This window comes from Dendroctonus ponderosae, unplaced genomic scaffold, assembly GCF_020466585.1.
Source record: "Dendroctonus ponderosae isolate FM_Combo_2020 unplaced genomic scaffold, Dpon_F_20191213v2 Dpon_F_20191213_1, whole genome shotgun sequence".
NCBI classification, from domain to species: Eukaryota; Metazoa; Arthropoda; class Insecta; order Coleoptera; family Curculionidae; genus Dendroctonus; species Dendroctonus ponderosae.
Window position 1 is genome coordinate 30927769 of NW_026017110.1, and position 11277 is coordinate 30939045.

Genomic DNA, 11277 nt, shown 5'->3' on the forward strand with positions numbered 1-11277 from the left:
CGGCTTTCAGTTTTCGATATTCAAAGTAAACCATCCGAGTGTCTATATGAAAAACGGTAGAGCCAATTAATACATTTGGACTTAGTCTTAGGAATGGTTTGATAATCTGGGATTTGCACTCGTCCAAAAATCGGAACGGAAATTGAACGGGTATGACAGGTGTGGCTTTCCCTTTCCGATCACGCACCGATCCGATTATTTGGTCATCGACGGAAGGTTCTTTGATCGGATCGGAGTCGGATCGGATAGATGTGTCCCGGCCTTTAGACGTACATGGGAAACGTTTAGCCCTACTTTTTACAGATAGAGCGCTTAGGAGCTTTGTCCCGAGGTAGAATTAAGTCGCACGATATAACACACCTCCTAAAAATGTATTATGAATATTTACTGTTGTTGTTCCTAGATATATTTTAAACTTACTAGATGTGCCCTATATACTAATGGTAATCAATCAGTCGCTTAAGGCTTGTTTAATTGTTGCAGAAAAATGGATGTCTCTATGAACATTTGAGATGGGGCGAAGCATTTGTTATAGTCTACTCAGTTGTGGATAAACACAGCTTTCATGAAGCTCAAGAAGTGCTAGGCCAACTAGTTAAGTTAAAGCTACCATCCTACTACACCTGTCTATTATTAGGAAACAAAAGGGACTTGGATCATTCGCGGTAAGTATTGACAATATACATTCTTCTCAGACTTGTCTATCATTTTAGAACGTTTGAATAGATACTTGATGGCTGCTATTCACACAAAATGTAGCTCTTCTAAAAAAAATAATTTATTAATTGAAAAAATATATTTACTTTATCAGTCAATGTGTTTGCCAAGTCGATGTTTGAATTATGTTTTAAAACCTGTGAAAGGAGTGACTGAGGTAACTGATTAAAATTCACCCTAAAAGTTGCTCATTGTAATGCAACGAAACTGATACATATTTGAAGGAAGAATTTAGTAACTATTTCAATAGCAAATTTTTTTTATCACATTTCAAGAGATATTAGTTCAAACGCATACTAAATACACGGTAAGAGGAACGCCATATGCGGGGTTTGAATGTATTGTTTTGATCTATTGAGCTTCTCTATACCACAATAAATGTTTGGTTAAGTAGAATTGATAATTGTATGCGAATATATCTTCCTCGCTCGCTAAATCACTTGTAGGGCCCTTGATGAGGACTACCTTATTTTTTTAGTACCATTTCATTTATTAATTAACTTGAAACTTAATTTTTTTACAAAACACAATAAAAACCGAAACTCGACAATTGTCGCGCTCAATAACCGGAGTAATAAAAATGTGTACCTTAATTTTAAAAAAATTAAAGTAGTAATAAATGCAGTAGACCAAGAAACATAGGCAACGTACTTTGAAAACCTATATGATAACAATAGCAAAAACAGCGATGATACAGAAATCGAAAATCCATTATCTACAGGCGAACAAGAGAAAAGTACAGTGGGAGAAGTACAAACGGCCATACAGAGATTAAAGAACCAAAAATCTCCAGGCACTGACAACATTCGAAATGAATTACTTAAGTACGGAAGTCCAAAAATCGGAAAAGAATTAGTAAAGTTATTCGGAAAAATTAAACAAAGCGGAGTAATATCCAATGAATGGAGAACTAGCATAACAATACCGATAATTTTTTGGGCGAGTAGCTCGAGGACTCGAAATATATTTACAGTACAAAAACGTATACTAAGGACTATCTACGGAATGTCTCCTTTGCAGTCTTGTCAAGGGGTTTTTAAATCAAAGGGTGTTTTAACCGTGTACGGTCTGTACATTTTTGAGGCAATATTATGTGTTTTTAAGAGTATATATTTACACGATAACAACGTTAACCAGGATCATAGCACCCGCACGGGAAACATTTTGTATCCAACACACAGACTAACACTGTCTGAAAAGACTCCGTACTATATGGGTATGAAATTCTTTAATAAACTAGAAAACAACGTTAAAAAAGTAAGAGTTAAAAAATTGTTTAAGAATAAATTAAAACAGATGTTAATTAAGTTAGAGCCCTATAGTATTAGAGACTATTTAAATATGTAACAACAGTACCTTTTAGTATAATATGTCCTTTGTCAATTGTTTTTTAACGCCATTTCATTTTGTATTCTTTATACATGTGCATGTATCAGAATGTAATTTGAAATAAAGAAATAAATAAAAAATAAAATAAATAAATGATAAGAACAGAATGTGGTCTAATAAGAGAACTTAAAGTCTCATCCGGCATAAGACATTTTTAACATCATAATGGACCAAATAATTGAAAGTGTGAACCAAGTCAATGCAGGATTCAAGATGAACAACCACCGCCTGAGAATACTCTGTTACGCAGACGATGCTGTCTTGACGACAGAGAGCGATGATGACCTCCAGTGCCATCTTTACAGATTCAACCTAACAGCAGAGAAGCTTAATATGCAAATTCCGATCGAAAAACACAATCTATGGTAATATCCAAGGGTCCGATCCGATGTAAGTTGGTGGTGAGTGAGCGTATTATACAGCAGCTAATGAATTTCAACTATCTGGGGGTACAGGTATCGAGCAGCAGAGGTACAGTGAATGAGACGGAAAACCAGATCAGAAAAGCGGTAAGAGTGTCAGGATGTTTGCGAGATATAATTTGGAAGAACAAATATATGACCACAGAGAGCAAGACACGAATTTATAAGACCTGCGTCAGACCGATAATGACCTATGCCGCCGAGACAAGAGCTGAAACGTATGTTACCAAAAGGAAAATGCGAACAGCAGAGATAAAAATCCTAAGAACAATAAAGGGGATCACATTGCATGATAGGATACGCAACGAGAACACCAGAAGAGAACTGGGAGTGCAGGACGTTGTCAGATGGGTGAGAGAGAGACGCCGGTGTTGGAGAGACCACATAGAACAAATGAGTCCAGACGGAATTGCAAAGTGGGCCAAAACACAAAAACCAGAAACAAAACACCCAGCTGGCAGGCCCCCAAAACGTTGGTATGAAAGCTGGACATCAGGATCACAGGAGGGCTGATGACAGAATTGACAGGACTTTGTCCTTTTACACGAAGAAGAAGAAGATATTATATTTATTATTAATTTATTTATTTAATAAAGTGTAATGTATGTAATGAAAGTTATTCACTTCAAGTATTGCTAGTTAATATAAAGTGGTAGATACTTTTTTTTTAACTAAACACGCTTTTCTGAGAAAAATGGGAAGTTCCAATTTTAAAAAGCTTAGCTTTTCCAACCATGGCAAATTTGATATTTTTTTATGAAAAATATATTTAAAAGCAAGTTCTTATAGATATTTGCCGTAAATTACTCCTTTTCTGTTACTCTCCAAATTCCAATTGCACTCTAATTTTGCTCAACAGATAACAGCCGCTAATTCTGTTCGAACCAATGGAGAATAATAAACCATTAGATGTAATTGCTAGTTGCTAAAGCTTTAAGAGTCAACTCAACTTGAAAATCGTTTCCATAGGTGAAAATATTAGTAGAATTGCTAACAAATTTTAAGTCAATTGGCTTACGTTAACGTTACACCTTCCTATAAATCATGCAACAATCATAAAACATCTAATTGACGTGTGATGTTTTGGCTAATTACAGAATGTAATTTGATGTCTAATTAACTGCAACTAACTGACTACATGACACAAATTGAAAAGCGAAGAAATTCTCAATAATTAATTATAGATATATTTTATGCAGGCAATCCCACAAAACGTTGTATTATAGAACGTGTACTTCAAACTCGACAGGAGATTATAATTCACATGACAAGTTACTGGAAAACTGCATTTTTACCGACCATGCTATGAACGTTAGGCTTGGAGCTGTTGTATGTTCAAGCTCAAATATGTATACATAATATAGAATATTTATAAGGCGACTATAATTTTCACATTTTTCTATCGTTTTGAATTGAAATTTGCCTCACAAATACGCAATCAAAATCCGTTACCAGCGAGAGTCAAAAGTAAATATAATACCTACATTTGGTAGAAACACTTTACATTTTTTTAAATATAGAAATGGATCGTTTCTTTAAGAAGCTACACTCTAATCTAAATTAAGACGTAAATTTAAATAAGTTAATTTCTGGTTGTCAGCAAATATAACAGCTAACTGGTCATTAGCAAATTTAAACGCTAAAAACGTAAATAAATTAGGAAACCCCGTGTAATCTAGCTATCTATAATTGCATCATCATCTTATCGCATAAAGGTCAAATCTGAACTTTACACCTGCCCAACTGTAGCCGTCCGCCCGGCAGAAGTTCCCCCGAAAGGAAATGCAAAACGAGATCCAAGACTTAACTGCTGATCATAAATTGTTGAAAATGAACGATTGCGTTATTGCGACGCCTTTAAAACTTGAAAAACGGCTACCGTTTTCGGCCATCGAACCTTTGGTCAAAAATAACACTGTCTAAGAAGTTGAAACATATAAATCTTGATGAGTTGCGCTGGGTTTTGGCTACTTATCAGTATCCCATACAGATAATTCAACAGCTGCAATTAGTGCAGGTTTATTAAAGTTCACGCTATTCTTGATTGCGTTAAGTTCAAGAGCTTTGACTTTGTATGTAAAAAATGAATGTTCCAGAGGTAGCATCCTGAACTATTTTTATAGACTGTAATTTTTTCAGTTAGTTTGATGTCCTTTGACGCAGAAAAGCTTCAAATTAATTATAGTGTTCAGCATATAGGTATTGCAAGCAAAGAACAAAGGTAAATAGGCTGCCTCGTGTTGGGAACCCGAACGGTTTAGTTCGTCAACACGTTTGTTTTATTTTATTTAAAATAAAATACTTAATACAATGTTATTAATTTATTAAAATCACTTATTATTTATTAAATATTACAAGTGGAGGAAGAGACTGTTGTGTAACTTAGGACTTAGAAGAGTTTTTGATAAAGAACACGATCGCGATGCGAACTGGTATAGTGTCTCGACGGAAATTTGTAGAGTGTCTCATTTGGGGACAAAACAGACGGTCTTTTTATATCAAACTTTAATGACGTTTTCGGGTTTCGAGAATCATCCTTTTTGGGGCGTGAGGCCAAAAGGTTATCTTGTGTCTAGGAATGGTGTTGGTCCACATTACTAAATCAATTACTTATCTTGAAAGAAAAAATAAGATAGTCAATTTAGTGCGGCAAGTAAAAAGGATTATCATTTCGGGAAGCGCTTATCACTTCATGATAGCGCTCAGCCGTGGAAAAAGGATAAGTTTAATTGATTTGGTTGTCGAAATATGTGAGACTCTTAGGTCAAAAGGTTCAATTTAGAATTGAATTATTAGGCTTGAGTTCGAATGCCATTTAGATAGAAAAATGAATTATTTGGCTTAGGTTCAAATGTCGTTCCGATAAGGAGATGCGTGCAAGCGAATTTAGAATACACGGAATAATCCGGTGATTAAGCGTGGCACATAACACTAGGATGTATCATTTGATAGAGATAATGTCAACATGCATTTTCCTGCATTCAAAACTCTTTCGCGCTTAAAATGGTAGGTGGAATAGGTTTGTGGGAAAAAGTAAAAGAACCGTTAAATTCAAGGAGAGCTTTTTGCACTTTTGAAGTGTGGAACCATCATCAGTCGGTTTGGCGCATTGGAATTGAATTGACTGAAGTTTGTGCTTAGGGATGTCGATATGTTTTACACTAATTATTTTACTCAATCTTGGAGTTCTGATGAATTCATTTTATAGCGTAATGTTGATTTTCATGTGAATTACCCAAATTTATATAGAAGAAAAATTTTACAGCCACATTACCAGCCTTGACCTGGCCTTAACAATTGAGTACAAATGGATTTTGCTTGAAATGCCGGCTCGCTTTTAGCAATATTAAACATTCTTTTTGAAACATCTAATTACTAATATTCTTTTAAAATAAATTAAAATGAAGCTTAGGATTGTGCTTACTCATCATTCTCATAAAAGTTGCATTGAGTTGAAGCAAGTGAAGCGTGCGTAACATAGTTTTGTTTCTTTTTTGAATAATCACTAAGACACATCGCTTTTATGTAAAATAACGCAAAACCCACACGACTACGAAATACATCATTTAAAAAGCATGGTTTTATAATCGAAAGCGAACACTACGACTTTTCGAAATTTTAATGTTTAATGTATTTTAATGTTAATTGCTTGAGAATTTGCAAAGATCAGTTTTTTGTATGAATGGAACAATTTCAACTTTATTAAGTCATTTATATTTAATGGTGCGTACAAAAAATGTTTAGCAAATCAGCAGTGCTTAAGCTTTGAAATATTTAAATACATGACTTAAATAGTACTACGTTATTTTGATTTCTTCGCTAAAAGTACATTTTGAAATTTGGTCTCATGTTCAATTTCTTTGAAAACTCGTCCATTGCTTCCTTACCTTTACCCATACTAAACTATTTTGAAATTAGGTATAGTGATAAATACAGGGTGATTCAAAATTGACGTCATTCCTTTTAAGGGTTGATATAGACTCCCTGGAGAGTACGAGAAAAAAATTGAATTTTTTTTTTCGAAATTTTCTAGAAGATATTAACAGTTGAAGATCGAATTTCCACTTTGTTATTAAGCATTATTTTGAATTTTTTTCATGTTTAATTGGCAGCATATTGAAATACTTCTGCATTCAAAAAGAAAAATGACGATCTTTGCTTCAAATTACGAAAAATTTTTATATAAAAAAACTTCTCTTCTACAATTTTTTGATGAAAAGTCACAGCGGCAATGATGTTTTTTGTCATTAACAGATAGTTACAGGTGGATAGCCCTTGTCAATAATGACAATATATTTGTCAAACTATGACTTACTTTGAATTTCCTTCGCAACAGGTATTTGCGCAATGTTAATTAGGCAGATTACCTTGAGAAACATTGTTGCCATTTTTCTGATATAGTTTTTTGCAAATTTTTCAGTTTTTAATAAAAATTAAATTATTTTACTATTTTTTCTGAACTCCTATAGCTTCAGACAACAACTTCAGAGGAATGACGCCAATTTTGAATCACCCTGTATGTCACTGGATGTACCATGTACGTACAGTATGTACAGGGTTATTGATTGAACTTTGACCACCCCGTTTTTGCATTTAATTTGAAATTTAGAGACAAATATTAAATACAAAAGTGGTAGATACTAACGTCTAGTTTATTTTAAGGTAATACCTATTGATACAGGGTGTCTCAAATTCAAGTGGCAGACCAAACATACTTTTTGTAAAATGGAATGCCGTACTTTTTATTGCATATTCGAACTATTTGCACAATTCTAGGCCTACTCGATATAAATGTTCTAGAATGATTTTGCAACTGCAACATCTACTAACTAAACTAAACTAACTAAACTAAATCTACTGCAACAATAAGCTCTGAGATCGAGTTTGGCGTATGAAGTCTAGCTCAAATTCTTCGTTTTAGGTAATCCCATAAGTGTTCGATCGGATTTAGGTCAGGACTGTATGCTGGTCACTCGATAACCCGAAAACCGACTTCTGTAATGTAATCTTGCACGGTTCTTACGGTGTGCGGCCTGGCATTGTCATGCATAAAGGTAAATTCGTCACCAATGCAGTCGACGTAAGGTACCACACGAATTGCTAAACTCTCCTCGACATATCTAACAGCCGTCAAACATCTTCTTGCGTGAACACGGTCGCCTCTACGAATGTACTCAGAGTCGGTTCGTGCTCCTGTAGAAATTGCACCCCAGATCATACAGGAACCACCTCCACAAGGACTCGGCTTTTCAAAGCAGCTTTTTCGCAATTTTGCAAATCGCTCTCTGGGTCTTTGATACACTTTTCTTCTTCGGTCGCTACCATGGAGGTATATTCTAGTCTCATCTGAGAACAGAATAGATCCCCATTGTTCCAATGTCCAATTCAGATTATCCTGTGCAAAACGCAGGCGTGCTTGCCGATGAGCTGGAGTAAGTTTTGCACCAATCGCAGGTATTTTAAGGATCAGGTTATTTTCCTGCAGTCTTTGTCTTACTGTCCACTAACTAATAGCCACTCCTCGCACCTCACGGAGCTGTCGTTGCACTCGAACGGCATTAAGGTGACGATTTCTTGAATGAATGTTGTTGACACAATAAAGCGGTCATCACGAGCGGTTGTAATCGCCTGCTCCCTGTTCCAGGTCGCCTATGAAAGGATCCAGTCTCCTCATCTCATAACGTTTGCACACTCTTCGAACCGCTAAGCGTGTCATATCCAATTGTCTAGCAACAGCTCGCTGACTAAGTCCATTTTTTTATTAAAGCAATAGCTTGGCCGGCTTTTTTGTGGTGTAGTATGCATTAAACTAACACACTTAAACACTATTGAGATCATGACAATCGAATTAATATGCAAATTTCAGTTGCAAACGCAATAATTTTAATATTTGACATTTTATTTAGTTTCGTTTCAATCACCACATAAACACGTTTCATTTGTTTACCGGTTGCTACGCACATAAACGACAAGCCTTCTTGATAAATTTATATCACATTAAAACATATTAAATTGTCTTTCAAACAGCATGTTTCTTTTTTTGATCTGATGAATAGTTTAAAAAAAAAATATAGTTAAAGTCAGAAGTTAACAGTGGGTCGATTTCTATACACGCAAGTTTAGTTTAGGTAAATTGAAAAATGTTGATTTTTCCTTGAAATATTGGACCCATCCATCATAAAATGTGTCTAGGTATCAGTTCTTGCCAATTCTTTAATGTATTATTTTTAATCCGGTAATCTTGCTTTCAAGTTATACAATGAACGATCAAATCAATCAGAGATTTAGTCAATCGGCTGTTGAAGTTCCCCCGCCTGCGTTCGTTTGAAAGAGTAGTTTTTAGGAAAATTCAAAATTAAGTGTTAAAAATATCAAACAGTAGTCCGTTTAAGTACACTTCAACAAGCTGAAGGATGAAATAATGACCAATACACTAATTGCCCACTTATCTTCGTAATTAATTATAAATTGACGGGCGGTATCAGAAGAATAATAATAATTCGTTCGTTAATGATAATGCATTGTGTAAAATCATCATCACTCATTACTAAATAACATAAAACGAAAAGGATGTTAATTATCTGCAACATTTCATAAAACTTACAAGAAGTTTTCAATTATTTTTTGAGTTCCTAATTAATCACAGAAACAGAAATTTACAATTTTGAAAACCAGAGGCAAAAACACTTTTCCAGTAATATTTAGATTTTGTTTATTATCGTGTTGCAGTGCATGGGGATCTAGTGGTAATGTGCATTTAATGTTGATTTTTTTGATTTTTGCACTGTTTATTCTCATTTACATTTAACTGAATAGGGAACTTATTTCAGAAGCTGCTTTATCTGCAGCTTTCCGGAATACACAAAAAATTAAAAATAATATTACAACATCTTTCTACTGCAAATCGAGAAACTCTGATAAATAATGCAAACGAAAACCACAAATTGGAAATTCAAAGTTCTTTAAGATGCACGCTTTTATAAAATAGTAATTGGCAGCTGCATTATGACACTGATATGTATCAGATACCACGATATGAATGCAAAAGTCTCGTTAACTTTAAGTAGCGCATGATACGGGGTTCCCCATAAAGACTACCAGTTTTAATAGCTCAATAAACTTGTTCAAACTTAATAAAACAAACATTTTATTACACTTAACTACAATATCTACTCTTTCAATTTGCTGTATCATACGACTTATCTAAACTTTTTTTCTGACAATACAATTCTTAAATGACGACCACAAATGCAACTCACTACACTTTTCAAGACTGGAATTTAGCTATACGCCGGACCTCGTCTGTTATTCTATTCTAGCTATTTGGACCATAAAATATTGGATATTTGCTGGATGAATCGTACAAATATTCGCATTCAAAAACAGGGTGAATCCAAATTTTCTTCTTCTGAAGCCTAGTTGCCTCACAAATGAATTTTTGGAGACCAGGTCTGAATAGTTGGAAGATTCAACAGGCGTCGTTGGATGAGATCGTTAAAAAACATAGGTTTCATTTGCGATTATTTCATGCTGAAAAAAAATTTTATGCAGGCTACATTGTTAGGGCCCCATTAGGGTCAACACTGCATTCTTTTTAGAATTCGCGATTCGAAATTCAGGCATTAACACAACCGATGCTCAATTGATCGGTAGGTTAGTGTTTTGACGAGGCCAACGAGAAAGACAGGCCATGGCGCTCGACTATCACGTGATCAACTTAGTCCGACTATCTGGTTTAGTTTGGTGAGGTTGCGGTAGGTTAAGGGCAGAGTCATTGCAAGAAACTTGTTTGTTTCTTTGAAAATTGCTAAATCTGATTTTTGACTTGTGTGAAGTTGTGTTAAATACGTATCTACAATACTAAGTTTAGTGCAGGTATGTTTTTTTTACGAAATAGTTAGAGAACTTGCACTTCAGTGTTTGTGCTATTATTATACTCTGAATTTATTTAAAGGGTTTCTAAGGCATTGACATGTCTAATACTTGTTTATGATTTATGATGAATTAATTATTGTTCTTTTATGACTTAAGTGTTAATTAAAAGTAATCAAGGAGAAACTTTCAAATATGCAAAAATATACCTTTAAAAACACTGCTTCTACAAAAAGACGAATCTGTTGAAGATTTAGTCAATATTGATCTTTTTTTTCCATTGACAGTTTATGATTTTTCTATTGAGTCTGTACCTAAAGATAAACTTACCATATTAGTTTATATATCTGGATATGCGGTTAGAAAGCAGTTGAGGGTAAAAAGCTGTCAGCTTTGCTCTGAGTGGTTACAATCGAATAAAGAGATAGAGGTAGATATCAAAAGAGATAGACTTTCGAGGACATTCCTTGAAATAAGTGGGTTTTTCGGGTTTTTAGGCCGTCGTTCGGTAGAATTTCTTCTTGACGTTTCGCAAGCACGTGTGGCTTGCATCTTCAGAAGTGGTTTGCTTGAACGCTTACACTGTTCTGATGCGATTCCTCGGGCGCAGTCCGTATTTATGCACCGGTGGTGATAACGTGGTTTGTGATGACGTGGCCTGTCTCATCGGAGCTTGCGCATTCTGTTGGCTGTTGCTATCCTCCGATGTACAGGATTCTCTCTCCTGTCCTGAGCTGTTGCTTTTTCTTGCTGTTTTTGCGCTGCTGAGTGCTGGAAACCACATCCTGTTCAGCGCCATTGTCTCTTCTTTTCTGTTGAAATTGTCGTCGTGTTTGTAGATTTCAATGGCTTCTCGTATTAGTCGGGGGCGATACCC

General features: G+C 35.0%; 1 protein-coding gene across 1 annotated transcript in view; it reads left to right on the plus strand.

Moving 5' to 3' along the window:
• Positions 1 to 11277, plus strand: part of LOC109541881 (ras-related and estrogen-regulated growth inhibitor) — a 292322-nt gene that overhangs the window by 271104 nt on the left and 9941 nt on the right. The window contains exon 4 of the mRNA XM_019910878.2: positions 484 to 665. Within this exon, the coding sequence (XP_019766437.1) occupies positions 484 to 665 (182 nt within the window). The remainder of the gene's footprint in view (positions 1 to 483; positions 666 to 11277) is intronic.